Source organism: Cebus imitator, unplaced genomic scaffold (genome assembly GCF_001604975.1).
Source record: "Cebus imitator isolate Cc_AM_T3 unplaced genomic scaffold, Cebus_imitator-1.0 Scaffold499, whole genome shotgun sequence".
Lineage (NCBI taxonomy): Eukaryota > Metazoa > Chordata > Mammalia > Primates > Cebidae > Cebus > Cebus imitator.
In genome coordinates this window covers 1,151,933-1,167,477 of record NW_016107814.1, presented here as the reverse complement: position 1 = coordinate 1,167,477, position 15,545 = coordinate 1,151,933, and the positions used below count along the sequence as shown (strand labels likewise).

Here is a 15,545-nt window from a genome sequence, read left to right as displayed (position 1 = left end):
ACTTCTTTTCTTTTCTTTCTTTCTTTTTTTTTTTGAGACTGAGTTTTGCTCTGATTGCCCAGGCTGGGGTGCAATGATGGAATCTCGGCTCAATGCAACTTCCACCTCCTGGATTCAAGTGATTCTCCTGCCTCAGCTTCCCAAGTAGCTGTGATTACAGGAATGTGTCACTATGCCTGGCTAATTTTGTATTTTTAGTAGAGATAGGGTTTCATCATGTTGGTCAGGCTGGTCTCAAACTCCTAACCTCAGATGATCTACCCGCCTCGGCCTCCCAAAGTACTGGAATTACAGGTGTGAGCTGCCGCGCCTGGCCCACTTGTGATTTTTAAAGTGTAAATATATGTATGGGCTGGGGAAGACACTTTTCCTCATTACAAACCAAATCGATTTTGATAGGGGTAACTAAGAAAATAAAAATTGTAATGAAGTATTTGTAGATAAACTGTGAAGAAACAGCTGTGTCTGAGGCTAGGCTTTGGAATCCAAAAGTTTTGGGAGTCATTGGTGGTGTTTTTGTTGACTTGTGATATGACAAATTCCAAATGCACAGATAACTGAGAGTCCTGCTTTTCCTAATTATGAGTAAGACATTCTCCCAACTGCATGCAGCACTCTTCACTACCAAGTCATTCTTTACATGAAGGGCTTGGTTTATTCATGCAATGGCTAAGCAAATTAATAAAAGTAATTCAAACCAATACCATGCTTATTATTTTGCTCCCATTTTCATTGGTCTTGATGGTAGTGAAGCCCTTATTGTCTGACTTGTACTGATTAAAAGGAAATCACTTCCAAAGGCAACATTTTTAATTTCTGTTAGTTTTGGGAATATATATGTGTATTCCTGTATACGTGTATATACATATATATATATGTATATACACATTACTGTATACATATAGGAATAACTACATATATTTGAGTACTTGTAAGGACTTAGTAATCTGCTTAATATGGATAATAAAATATTGAGGAACTGTGTCTCTAGTTACTTAAAAGCTAAATATTTCAGTTTAATCTTTTAAAAAATTAACAAAAATATATTTCCACGTTGACAGAAAACGTTCAAATTACTTACATGTACTCTCATCAGCTTTTTGAGGAAGTATTACAAAGCGGCACATTCATTTATTGGTCGGATTAGGTTTAAACACTCCACATCTTTGCTCAGGGAAGCATTCTATATCATCACCTCCAAAAAGTCCTTTAGTGCCACCAGTTAACTGGCTAGGTACTTGGCATGAAAAACAAACCCACGTTTTTATTTGTATTTTATAAAATCTATATTTTAATAATGTGTACACAGATTAAAAAAATACAGAGCACTCATACCATCATGTACTGTACCCCGAAAAAAAAGTTTCTACTTCATGCATGCACACACAATGCACTAAAGCAAAAAAGCACTTACACAACAGGAAGGTAGCTCTGTTGTGAGCAAACACAAGTAATGGATACTGTAACTTCACCCGAACAGGACAACCTTACAAAATTTAAGAATGTGATTATTTCTCTGAGGACTGGAACACAATAGCCTAATCCTATTTTTCTTAAGCTTGTTTTCCCTCAAAGTAGCCCAGAAAAGGGGAAAGGGGGCATTTTCACAGCAATCAAACCCATTCACAAGATCCGTTAATAAAATCTACAAAATACAGAGGAGGAGGGAGAAAGAAAGGCAATTAAATGATTGCGTCCATAGGTCTGACGATGCGAATAAAGTAATCTGAGAATTGACTAATTTTCCTCGAGGAATGCATCCTTAGAATGCTGGGCCGCCGCAGGCTTCTGGGCTACTTGGGGCAGGGCCGCGACTCGGAGCCGCTCCCGGGCACCCACCCTCGTGGAGGCGCGAGCCCTAGGTGGCCATGTGGAAGGGCTCGGGCTGGAAGCCGAAGAGTCTCTGGCCGTACAGCTCGCTCTCGCCCGACAGCTTCGCGCTCGGGAACGGGAGATAGTGGTCGTGGCTGAAGTGCTCACAGTGGAGACCCACCCAGTCCCGCTCCGAGCCGAATCGCTCGGCCTCGGCCAGGATCCGGGTCAGAGCCATGATGTAGCTCAGCGCCATCTGCAGGGTCTCGTACTTGGACAGCTTTTTATCCTGGCCCCACTGGGGCACCACCCTGCGTAAGCGGTCGAAGGCCGTGTTGAGCCCCTGCATGCGGCGGCGCTCGCGCGCGTTGGCCGCCAGGCGCCTGCGCGCCGCGCTCTCCAGCCGCCCGGCGCCGGCGCACGTGCCCGCGCACTCGGCGCCGCCCGCGCACGGGGGTGCAACGCGCGCTCCCGCCGGCGGCCCGCTGGGCTTGCAGGACTTCATCCCCGGTCCGGAGCAGCCAGGCGTCGACCTCGCACGCACGCCCGCTCAGGACCTGCGCGTGGGCTGGTCTCTCGAGCCGCTTCCCTACGTGGCTCTTCTGAGCAAATAAGTCATAAACAAAGCAACTCACGAGCAATCAAATAGTTTACAGGGGGGGAGTGCGGGACTCGGCCTTCTGTCCTCCTGGATGACCAGGCTGATATCTCTTCACTTGCCCAAATTTAGGGGAAATTGAGAGGCTCAAGAGAAAGTCATTTTCTCAAGGTGAAGTTGAAAAAGAGAAGGAAACCTTCTGCAGCAGAGTTTGATGTGGCTGGTTCGAGGAAGGCCTTTCAAGTCCTCTGGGAAAGCCTGAGACTCCTTTGCAGGAAGATGAACTCTTTCCCGACGCTGAGGGAAGGAGCGCTTTTAGCGCAGTAGCTGTCGGAGAGTGCGGGATGAATCTTGGAGGGAGGAGAATTTATAGCAGAGAGCTGAAGGAAGGAACAGGTGGTGGCAGGTGGGCGGGCGTCCCTCGGCTTCTATCTCAGCACCTTCCTACCCTGGGAACTGCGGGGGGGAGGGGGCGACGCACAGCAAAATCCTGACATTACAGCCTTAGTCTGTTGAAGTTTCTCCAGAGCTATGTCCAACACTAACACACCATCTGGAGTGGCCTGGCTGTCCCCAAAAGAATAACAAGGTGGGGGGTTGGGGCAGAGCTTGGTCTATCTTTTCCCGTATCAGTGGGCAGTTTGCATATCAAAAACTTAACCGAGATTTGTGTATTATTAGAAATCATCTGTGTGAAGATATCGGTTTTGGCATTATGGGATACATCGGAACTGTAGTATAAGAAGATGTAGCTTTGTTGAGAAGTGTGATAATTTTGCATAATGCCGATCTAATAAACTGACATTTTAATTGTAGTTATTAAGTAAATTGGAACTAATTAGCAGGTTCTAATATTATTGCAGACCTGGAATTTTACTGTGTAAATACTTTGGCTGTTTTCTATTAAACAATATATCAAAAGATTAATGTGTATATAAAACTTTATGTTATTCTAATTATATAATTGGATTGCTTGATCATATACTTAGGCAAATTAATTCAGTATTTATACTTCATTTCCGCTGCCACAGGTTCATAAATGTTTGTGGGAAATGCACTAATCATTTAATCATTTAACATTTAAATCAAACAAAACTAATCATAATGCCGATTTTTGTGCAAAATGAGAACATCTAAGTAATTGATGACATTTTAAAAAATAGTTCCTAAAGGACAATTTTTGAAAATAGTTTATATCCTTGAACATTTCTGTTATGTCACCTGCCCCCAGGAATGACAAAGCATGATTTCTGCTATTGATAATGATGATCTGATTGATGTGGAAAAACCATTAATTGGATTCTTTCATCTCTGCTCATTTCTCACTCTTAAGAGGAATCAAGGGGCAAGAAACTAGCTCCAAATAGGTTCAATCCAGAATCATTACTGGATTTTTTAGGAAGACCAAGTATGCTCTTTCTCCTTTTGACATATAGACATGTCAGCATTATTCTCAAATATGTTTATTTAATTAAATTATCAACAAATTCTCACAAATCCAGTCTTTTAACCGTGACTTGCTCTCCCCACCATTGCTCAGACTATAACCCCATTATGACTGCCCTGACTCCAAGTCCTGTCTTCCCATAAATAGTTGATTAATCCCCAGCTGAAGCAATGACAATGAAATGAAGTTGAATGACATGAAGACAATAGGAAGCAATTGAACATTAATGATCTCCAGCATGACAGATGTTGAACACAGACTTTTGCATGGAGCCACTCAGCTCTGTTACTTTGAGTCTTGGTTGGGAACAGCAGTCCCTTGACAGAAAAGACTATGTTATATAGTCATCAAAATGTCAAATATATTTTTCTGTGTTTTGGTAGAAATCTGCTCTATTAATGCCATTGTTCTTCATATTCGTTTATCTCATCCCTTTCCTCCAAAGAGCTCCCTCTGTGCTGCTCTGTGGAATGCTTTTCTGCAAAATGGACTGTGCATTTGTTCTGGACGTTATTGTCCAAAGTGCTAATGAGATGTATGCTTTTGCAGGCCACGTATCCAGGATTGATGAGATTATAGCCCGAGTTCCAAGAGCAATGGAAGCATAACTTGAAGAGAAAAAGGAAATAGTACTGTGCACACAGAGTTATATTAGAACATAAACTAGCAGACACCTATGACATAAAGTTGATCCAAGGACAGACAGAATTGCTGCAATAAAAAAGCGTCTTAGAGGGCATGTATAAGACATTTCCCAAATGTATTCTGAAAGACATTATTAGTATGACAAAGTTGCTTCTGGGGGAAAGGGTTCCATTGTCAAATAAATTTGGGAAACATTATCTGCTGTCTCCCACTTGGAGATTCATGAAGGAAAATTGGCACAGTAAAGTTTCTGAGAAATCCTGGAATAAAGAAACCTGTTGACTCCAGCATTTCTGAGAACTTCTTAAACACAGAACCCTCTTATCCTAGAAAAATCTACTGACAAAGTTCCTTGGCTGGGTGCAGTGGCTCATGCCTATAATCCTAGCACTTTGGCCAAGGCAAGAAGATTGCTTGAGACCAGCCTGGGCAATATAGTGAGACCCTATCTCTATGAAAAATATTTTTAAAATATTAGCCAGGTGTGGTGGCATGCCCCTGTAGTCCCAGCTACTTGGGAGGCTGAAGTGGGAGGAGAAGCCTGGGAGGTGGAGGCTGCAGTGACCAGTGATCACCACTGCATTCCAGCCTGGGCAACAAAGTGTGACCCTGTCTCAAAACAAAGAAAGAAAGAAACAAAGTTCCTTGGACATTTTTTCTAACCTGCTCTAGTACCTTTCATTTATTTTATTTATTTTTATTATTATTAATTTTTGAGATGGAGTTTTGCTCTTTTTGCCCAAGCTAGAGTGCAGTGGTGTAATCTCAGCTCACTGCAACCTCCGTTTCCCAAGTTCAAGTGATCCTCCTGCCTCAGCCTCTTGAGTAGCTGGGATTACAGGCATGTGCCACCACATTGGCTAATTTTGTATTTTTATTAGAGATGGGGTTTCACCATGTTGGCCAGGCTGGTCTCGAACTCCTGACCTCAGGTGAACCACCAAACTCAGCCTCCCAAAGTGCTGGAATTACAGGCATGAGTCAGCACGCTCAGCTGTCATTTATTTTGCAGAGGAGAAGGAGACTGCAAGCTAGAGACTGAACAGTGTGCTAAAAGGCACTGAGCAATTTCATGATTGGATTAAGACAAGAAGTCAAATCTGCATTTCTTCATTTTAGAGGCTTTAAAATTATGAGATCACTTAATACAAGCCCCTCATTTTGCAATGGACCAACGGATATCTACCAGTAACTTCCCAGTCAGAGAAGTCACTAATAAAATTGTCAGGAATAGAATTAGCAATTTTGTGCATAAAGGACAGCGTCACTATTTTATAACCCGAGTGTCTAGCACACTACACACTAGAAAATAATAAGTAGTCAGTAAATAACCTGGAATGAGTGACTGGAACAATAAACTAGGTAAATGATAGATGCTGGCCAGAATGAGACATTCTTAGTGAATAACCCCGACAATGATTCACATTTCCTCACCTGTAGGGAATGGGAGCTAGCTGCATATTTTGAATGCAGAATGACTTCTTAAAAAAACAGGCTGGGCACAGTGGCTCACACCATCACTTGAGCACAGGAGTTTGAAACTAGCCTATGCAACATAGTAAGACCCTGTCTCTATAGAAATAAAATAAATTAGCTGGAAGTAGTGGAGCATGCCTGTAGTGCCAGCTACTTGGGAGGGGCTAAGTAAGGAAAGACAGTTTGAGTATGGGAGGTCAAGGCTACAGTGAGCTATGATTGCACCACTGACTCTAGGCTGGGTGACAGAGCAAGACTCTGTCTCAAAGAAAAAATACACGTATATGTGTGTGTGTGTGTGTGTGTGTGTGTGTGATACACACACACACACACATCCATAGCCTTTTGGGCCAGAGGAACATGTATGTCAGACACCAATTTCCACAGCGTTTTCATACTGAATGTATGATCCTACCAGTTGAATTGGTGGTTACCATACATTTGATGGTTGGCCAGAAATCAAAACTAGCAGATGGAGATAAGGAGACGGCAAGAGTTGGGGTAGGCCCAGGGAAAAAGGAGTTTACACATGCAGAAGGAAAAAAAAATAGAAAATATTATTTTAGAGGTAAAAGATCCATGGCTAGAAATTGTTACATAAAATGTGTAGAATAGGATCAAGGGTAAACATTCCTTTTATCCAAAATTGTATTTAATTTTTGTGATGAAACCTCTCAAATGTGCACATGCGTGCACACACACACACACAATTAAAGGAGAGAAAGGAAAACACTTGGCAAAAAATATTCGGCCGGGCGCGGTGGCTCAAGCCTGTAATCCCAGCACTTTGGGAGGCCGAGGCGGGTGGATCACGAGGTCAAGAGATCGAGACCATGCTGGTCAACATGGTGAAACCCCGTCTCTACTAAAAATACAAAAAATTAGCTGGGCATGGTGGCGCGTGCCTGTAATTCCAGCTACTAAGGAGGCTGAGGCAGGAGAATTGCCTGAACCCAGGAGGCGGAGGTTGCGGTGAGCCGAGATCGCGCCATTGCACTCCAGCCTGGGTAACAAGAGCGAAACTCCGTCTCAAAAAAAAAAAAAAATTCATTCTGAAATTTGCAGAGAAAACTATAGAAATTGAAGACTGAGGCTTCCTTATGGAGAGTGTAGCAGTCAGGAGACTCTGGGTCCCCCAGAGACTAAGAGGAAAACCAGAAAAAGACAAAGGAACAATGAAGCTGAGATCCACTCCTATTTTATTGAAAACCATTAGTGCAAAATGTTAACAGTTCCTGTAGCATATTTATTTATTTATTTATTTATTTTTATTTATTTATTTTTTGAGACGGAGTTTCGCTATTGTAACCCAGGCTGGAGTGCAATGGCGCGATCTCGGCTCACCGCAACCTCCGCCTCCTGGGTTCAGGCAATTCTCCTTCCCCAGCCTCCTGAGTAGCTGGGATTACAGGCACGCGCCACCATGCCCAGCTAATTTTTTGTATTTTTAGTAGAGACGGGGTTTCACCATGTTGACCAGCATGGTCTCGATCTCTTGACCTCGTGATCCACCCGCCTCGGCCTCCCACAGTGCTGGGATTACAGGCTTGAGCCACCGCGCCCGGCCACATTTTTTTTTTTTTTTTTTTTTTTTTGGGACGGAGTTTCGCTCTTGTTGCCCAGGCTGGAGTGCAATGGCGCGATCTCGGCTCACCACAACCTCCGCCTCCTGGGTTCAGGCAATTCTCCTGCCTCAGCCTCCGGAGTAGCTGGGATTACAGGCACGCACCACCATGCCCAGCTAATTTTTTGTATTTTTAGTAGAGACGGGGTTTCACCGTGTTGACCAGGATGGTCTCGATCTCTTGACCTCGCGATCCACCCGCCTCGGCCTCCCAAAGTGCTGGGATTACAGGCTTGAGCCACCGCGCCTGGCACATGTTTATTTATTTATTTAAAGACGAATCTTGCTCTGACTTCCAGGCTGGAGTGCAGTGGTACAGTCTCAGCTCATTGCAACCTGTGCCTCCTGGGTTCGAGCAGTTCTCCTGCCTCAGCCTCCTGAGTAGCTGGGGTTACAGGTGTGCACCACCACAAGTGGCTAATTTTTGTATTTTTAGTAGAGATGGGGTTTCACCATGTTGGCCAGGCTGGTCTTGAACTCCAGACCTCAGTGATCTGCCAGCCTCAGCTTCCCAAAGTTCTGGGATTACAGGCATGAGCCACCATGCCCAGCTGAGTTCCTGTAGCTTTATAATGTGCTATATGGTTACTAGGAGGAGAAAAACCTACAAAAGCATTGAAGGATTGATATGCTTAGAGAGAGGAAGGGAGAGGTCAAATCTTGTACCTCTGCTCCCTGCAGCTCAAAGGTCCAGCGAAGAGAAAAGTCAGCGAAGGACAGAAATTAAGAAGGAACAGAAACTAAACATGAGGTCAAGAGAAAGATGACAACAATGGAGGGGCTTCTTCCAGGCCCCAGCAGTGATCACTCACCAGAAAATCCAAGCTCACCACAGGGCCCCAGGAGGCTCTCCAGCTTCCGGTCACCTGGCACACTGCTGGAGAATTCTGGCTAGGCACTTGGATTTAGACCAGTTGCTATGAGCCAGACTGACTTGCACAGTTTGGACTCTGACTTCACTCTTCTTGCTTGTGAATCTTAGAGTCCTGTTGGCGTTGTGGCTAAACATAACACCATCTTCAGAGTCCATTCTGAATCCCGAACCTCCCATCAACCAGCCGAGCTGTGTGCTCTTGTGCAAATCACTTCTCCTGTTTCTCCACCTGCAAGGTAGGAATCGTAATACCTACCTCATAGAGCAGACAGCATTAAAGAAGACTGGGCCTGCGAAGGATCCTGCCTGGTCCCTAAGAAAGTCACCCTTTAAATGACAGCGAGGATTACCTACTATGAAGCTTTTAATAAATGATAATAAAAATGAATTTGTCATCAGTTTCTGAAGATTTTGAATTAAATGAGTAATTTTTGAACCTTTAATACATTGAACTATAGTTAAAGTCATGATATGAAAAACTCAACTGTGTGACCTTGGCCAACTTACTTAACCTCTCTGTGCCTCTCATGTTACATGTAAAAGAGGGATAGTAATGGTAGAATCAATCTCATACAATAGGATTAAATTAGTTTCTCTTTGTAAAGCACTTAGATCTATGCCTGACATACAATTAAATGTAATATAGCTGTTTGCTTAAGTAAACAAAGTAACCTGTTGCAGTTTTCCAGGGTATAGAATAGCTACCCACTCCTTCTGCTCATTTTTGCTTCAGTTTTCTGCTCTTTAGTGCTGGTACCTTAGGGTGAACAGGGACAGGGAGAGAAGGGAAAATTCAAAGTTCATTTTACCTTTGACATTGGAGCAATCTGGTTTAAATGTCGGAGACTGGCCAGGCACTTTGGGAGGCCGAGGTGGATAGATCACCTGAAGTCAGGAGTTCGAGACTAGACTGGCCAAGAGGGCAAAACCCCGTCTCTACAAAAAAAAAAAAAAAAAAAAACCTGCAAAAATTAACCGGGCACGGTGGCGCACGCCTGTAATCCTCACTACTCAGGAAGCTGAGGTAGGAGAATAAAGATCCAAAAAGAAGTTGGTGGCCAGGCCTGGTGGCTCATGCCTGTAATCCCAGCACTTTGGGAGGCCGAGGTGGGAGGATCACCTGAGGTCAGGAATTCGAGACCAGCCTGGCCAAAATGATGAAACCTCGTCTCTACTAAAAATGCAAAAATAAGCTGGGCTCGATGGTGCGCACCTGTAATCCCAGCTACTCTGGAGGCTGAAACAGGAGACTCGCTTGAACCCAGGAAGTGGACATTGAAGTGAGCCGAGATCACACCACTGCACTCCAGCCTGAACGACAGAGCAAGATTCTGCCTCAAAAACATAAATAAATAAAATAAAATAAATTTTTAAAAAGTCAGAGACAGAAGCCAAAAGGCTGCTCAGGGAAAGCCTTACTTGGTAGTAAGTTTTGTGATTTCATTATAGTTTGAGGTTCAGTTTTACAGTTGCAGGCACATATTTAAAAGTGTTCATTTTCAGGGAAGATTCTACTTTTCCAGTGTCTGAAATATTTGCACTTTCTATCCAGGCCCCTTCCTTCCTGGCACTGAGGTGTTTGAGAAGGCAAATTGACAATCACGATGTTGCTTTACACATGTAGAACCAGAACACAGGGAATGGGTCTTCCGGATGTGCTAAGCTTTCTGTGGCATACTTAGTCTGGAAGCTACATTTCTCAGAATGCCTTTCCCAGTGTGGCTCCAGATTTGAGTTGGGCAAACATGCAGTTGCATGAGCTATGAGAGCAGAAGTAAAGTCACCATACTCTGGAGATGACTGAGGGACAGCAGAGACAGCCAGAGTGCCGAAGGAGCCCAGTTTGTGCTTGTCTTCTTCTCTTATTCCACATCCTGCACACTCCCTCTCGACTGTTGACCCTGCTGAGCAATGGCAGCCCCAGGCCCGCCACCAGATGCTTCATGTGAACTCATGGAGGGAGCAACCACAGGGCACCTGACTTCTCTGCCACCTCCCTGCCCTTACTTCAACAGTTGGACATCCCTGGCTTCCAGACTCCTTGCATGCTCGGATTCATTCACCCAAGCCAGTGCTGCTTAGGGACTGTCATCCAATCCTTCAACAGCTTCTTCTTCTTCTTCTTTTTTTTTTTTTTTAAGATGGAGTCTTGCTCTGTTGCCCAGGCTGGAGTGCAGTGGTGTGATCTTGGCTCACTGCAACCTCCGCTTCCCAGGTTCAAGTGATTCTTCTGTCTCAGCCTCCTGAGCAGCTGGGACTCTAGGCACACACCACCACGCCCAGCTAAATTTTGTATTTTTAGTAGAGACAAGTTTTTACCACGTTGGCTGGGCTGGTCTCAACTCCTGACCTCACGATCCACCCGCCTCAGTCTCCCAAAGTGCTGGGATTACAGGCGTGAGCCACCGTTTCCGGCCAACATCTTCTTTTTGGATCTTTATGTCCCTAGCTCCTCTCCCAATTGTGCAAGGCCTTGTCCTAAGAAATTTCTTCTTTCATTATGCTCAGCGTGGCTCTGCTTTCCTGACTGGCCGTGACTGAAGCAAGGGTTATTTCATCCAAATCACAGTAAGACCACAAGACCATCCCTACCTCCCAGTGGACAAAGACCCTCTGTACAGTGTCAGTATGTCCACCAGGATTCAAGACCTTGTCTCTTGGACAGTGATTACTATCTGTTCAGCCCTGTGTCAGGCAGCATCAGGGATAAGGCGGCCTTTAGCCTATTAGAATTCATAATCCAGTTCTGCAGGTAAGATCCAGTTAACAGGTATGAAAAACCTACCCTGAGCAGTAAACCAAGCTCTTGCTCCCCAGCAGGTACATGAGACAGTCCATGAGAGTATGGGAAAAGAATAGAAATTTTACTGACCCTTGTTTTACATCATCCTTTTATTTTCTATCTCGAAGTGGAGGGACCCCACACACAGGGGAGAGTAGCCATTGCCCCCTCCACCCCCAGCAATGCAGCCCTTTTTCCTTTTGCTAATGGCCCCTTTCAGGAGAAATCATGCCCTCCAAAAGCAATGGCAACAGACCTGCTGCTTTGTTTCTGCTCTGAAATGGTGGCATTTGCTGTTTCACAGTGAGCAGGTGGCTTTCTTCCCCAAGGGGTGGCTCTCATTACATCCAGGTTTCAGACAGTACCTGAGTCAGCTCAGAGTTAAAGCCCAGAGGCTTCACCCGCCCAGGCCAGCCACTGATGTCGGCTCCCTGCCCCATGGGAAGTGGTTTTCTGTTTATTTTTGTTGGTTTAGCCTTTTTTGTTTCCTTATGCAATTTCAGCAGCTTGGCTAAACAAGTTATTCTGAGTGTCCAGACATCCAGGTCTTCTGATTCTGAGATTGTATTCCCATCGCTTTTCACCGGTGTTTTTGACTCTTACTTCCTGGCTGTGCACCTGCCTCCTACTGACCTCCACTGAGAGGGAAGCAAAAAGATACTGTGGCTAGCTGGCCAGACATCTGTCTCAATCCAATTCCTAGGTGATCTCTAAGTAGAACCCCAAACTGAAGCCATGTGAGTGTATAGTCTCTTCTATTCCTTTGGTAACTATATACCAACTTGATTCATTGTTTCAAACTGATTTTCATCTGTTCATTTATTCAACAAATTTTTATTTTATTTTTTGAGACAGAGTCTTACTCTGTCACCCAGACTAGAGTGCAGTGGCACACCATGGCTCATGGCAGCCTCCACCTCCCTGGGCTCAGGTGATCCTCCCACCTCAGCCTCCAGAGTAGCTGAGACACCAGGCACGTGACCACCATGCCTGGCTAATTTTTTTTTTTTTTTTTTGAGATGGGGTTTCACCACGTTGCCCAGGCTTGTTTCGAACCCCTGAGCTCAAGCAATGCTCTTGCCTTGGCCTCCCAAAATGTTGGGATTACAGGCATGAACCACTGCGCCAGGTTTGACAAATATTTATTGTACTTACTATGTGCCAGGGACTGTTTTAGGCCCTAGAGATAGTGCTGAACAAACTGCAAAAATCTTTGCCCTCGTGAATATTTAAAACTGGTATTGTTGGTATCCTCTTATATGTTTATTTTCTGCTTCTCCAAATAGATTAGAAATTCTTTGGGAGAAGGGACAAATTTTCAATGTCTGGTTCTTGTAAATACATATTTGCTGCTTGGTCGACTGAAGCTCTTAATCAGGCTGACCTTAATCCCTTAAGCTAAAACAAAACAAGGTTATCATCACCATAACAATATTTGCACCTTCAGGAAACACCAAATGCTCACCCAGTGTTAACTCTGATTCTCATAACCCTCTTTGAGTGAGGACAGTTGTAATCCCATTTCGTGGCCAAGAAAACCAAGGCCCTAGTTGCTAGCTGAGCAACACAGCAGCCTGATTTGAACCCAGCTCTCTTTCTTCACAGAGCTCATGCTCCGTGCTGCACTGGCCATTGTCCGTAAGAGCTTCAATGGCAGGAACATGGCCTTATTCTTCACTGTACACCCAGTTCCTAGAAGAGGGACTGGGACCCAGTTTCGCTCATTAAATATGCTGAGATGTGTAAGCCGGCGCTGTGTCAGGCCCAGCTGGCCCCCATTCTGCTAAACTGTAGGCACAGGACCTAGCAATCTGCAGGCACAGATGAGCCTCATTCTCTGAAGCAAGCCCGAGGGTTCCTTGGAGCCCCGATTCCCACTGGGCCTTTGTCTGATGTGCCTGGGAGTGAGCTGGAGGCTCCTGGAGATGTATGAACCTCACCTCTTCTTTGGACTTTCCTGCAACACCCCTTCCCCCATGGGCCCTCCTCCTTAGGTTCCCAAAGGCCTGTTCTGAACCTCAGCTTGGGTAGTGAGGTCCCTCGTCCACCATGAACTCTCTCCTCCAAGGACCTGGACTCTTGCTCTTCTCTCAGCAGAAGACCAGGGGCCTGTCTCAACCTACACGCACCTCCCCAGCCCAGGCACCCGCCACCGGATTACTCCCACACTGCACCCTACCTGCAGCCTCTGCATCTCTTCACATAAAATTAGATCCTTGAACATTGGTGCCAAAAGAAAGAGTCTCAGTTTGCCTTGTCCCTCTGCGACTGAGCATCTGACCATCCTGCTGACAGGACAGTTTCACCCCCGAGTCAGTTCCTCCCACCCTGGCTGCCATTGCTTGCATGTTCACTTCCCTGGGAATGCCTGCTGTTGAGGCTTCAATGGACCCATGCAACTGAGCATCCCGCACTCTGACAGTCATGACATCCCTGCTGACTGCAGTGCTCAGGTGACAAATGCCACTCATGACCTTTCTTTTCAACACATTTGTCCTGTTCCCTGGTGGCGACTCCCAATTGCCATATAATTTAAGACACTCTAGGTCACTTGATTCACCTCAGCAAGCTTGCTTTGCTACTATCCGAGGAACACTGAATTGGGTCCCAGGTAACATTGGTGCATGCTCCTTGGTGGCATGCAGGACTCAGGTAAGTCATCCAGGATGGAAGCCAAAGTTGGCTTATATACTTCACCATTTTAGGCTAAGAAACACTCCTATACTACAACTTTTCTACAGAAGCCCATTAAAAGAACCTCTTACTGATCGGATGCCCCAAATATCCCCAGAATCAAGTGGTTCAGAGTAATTCTAGAGTGCTGACTCAAATTCCAATCCCCCCCTTTTCCCATTACTCACTTTACCCAGATCAGCTTTGTTGGTCCTCCAAAGTGTGTTTCCCAAATCGTGTCCTGAAACCACTACCCTTCAACAAAGAAAAGAAAATTCCGGCTTATACAAATCTATACAGTTATCCTTTGGTTCTTGTGGGGGATTGGCTTCAGGACCTTTTTTGAATACCAAAATCCATGGATGCTCAAGTCTCTGATATACAATGATGTTGTATTTGCATATAACCTACACACATCCACCCATTTACTTTGAATCGTCTGTAGATTACTTGTGATGGCTAACACAAAGTAAACACGATGGAAATTATTGTTGTACCTATTGTTTAGGGAATAATCACAAGAAAAAAGCCTGTGAATGTTCAGTACAGACACAATTCTTTTCTCAAATATTTTTGATCCACAGTTGATTAAATTCATGGATGCAAAATCCATGGATAGGGAAAGCCAACTGAATGTTTTGTTTTGTTTTTTTAAACTTCAGGAGTTTTTAGAGCCTTTACTATGATTATGGTTTTTCTCAAGACAGGATATGCAGCGTGTCTCAAACTTGTCTGGCACGTAGATCCTTCATCTCAGAGGATATCCAAAGAGCCAAGTCCATAAAAAACATTTTTGAAAAATGCTAAATCCAGCCAGGTGCAGTGGCTCAAACCTGTAATCCCAGCACTTTGGGAGGCTGAGTCAGCAGATCACTTGAGGCCAGGAGTTCAAGACAAGGCTAGCCAACATGGTGAGACCCCCATCTCTACTAAAAATACAAAAATTAGCCAGGCATGGTGGTGCACACCTGTAATCCCAGCTACTCAGTGGGCTGAGGCACAAGAATCTGCTTGAACCCAGGAGATGGAGGTTGCAGAAATCACACCACTGCACTCTAGCCTGGGCGACAGAGTGAGACTCTGTCTCAAAAAAAAGAAGAAAGGAAAAAAAATGCTAAATCCATAACTTGCATTAAAGAGAAGTCTGTCTTAAAACATTTCAGTGGGTAATTTTTAAAAATTTATATATCTTTACACTCAGAAGTTTTTTAACTTAATATTTTGAAATTAAAGAACTAGATTTCTCCTCCCTACATTCTAGTCATTCTTTTGAGCCCTGAAGATTTCTCTTATAAAGTGACTTATAAACATGCAAATTCTCCAGCAGTATCGAGGGTAAGGTAGATGTGCTGGGAGAACATTCAGGGACAGAATCGGTTGGCAAGGAAGACGCTCAAGCACTCATAGTTCCGCTGGCAGTGAGGGGAGGAAGACTCTTCTTCATCCATCCTAGGCTCCTGGCTGAGGCCCCTAAAACAAAAGACAGGCCAGGCACTGTGTCTCACACCTGTAATCCCAGCACTTTGGGAGGTCAAGGCAGGAGGATTATTTGAAGTCAGGAGTTTGAGACTATCCTGGGCAATACCGCAAGATCTTGTCTCTACAAAAAAAAAA

The 15,545-nt window shown here is 44.6% G+C and overlaps 1 protein-coding gene across 3 annotated transcripts in view; it reads right to left on the bottom strand.

Annotated features, from left to right (window-relative positions):
* ATOH7 (atonal bHLH transcription factor 7) overlaps positions 1 to 15,545 on the bottom strand; it is a 35,255-nt gene that overhangs the window by 16,571 nt on the left and 3,139 nt on the right. Inside the window, exons 2-3 of one of the 3 annotated variants that reach the window (XM_037733199.1) lie at positions 14,125 to 14,186; positions 1,239 to 2,737 (exon numbers count right to left, since the gene is read on the bottom strand). In XM_037733199.1, coding sequence (XP_037589127.1) covers positions 1,859 to 2,317 — 459 coding nt within the window. In that variant the 5' untranslated portion in view covers positions 2,318 to 2,737; positions 14,125 to 14,186 and the 3' untranslated portion in view covers positions 1,239 to 1,858. Of the gene's footprint in view, positions 1 to 1,238; positions 2,738 to 14,124; positions 14,762 to 15,545 lie in introns of those variants that run through there. The other 2 variants (XM_017513735.2, XR_001820374.2) reach the window with 2 other exon arrangements.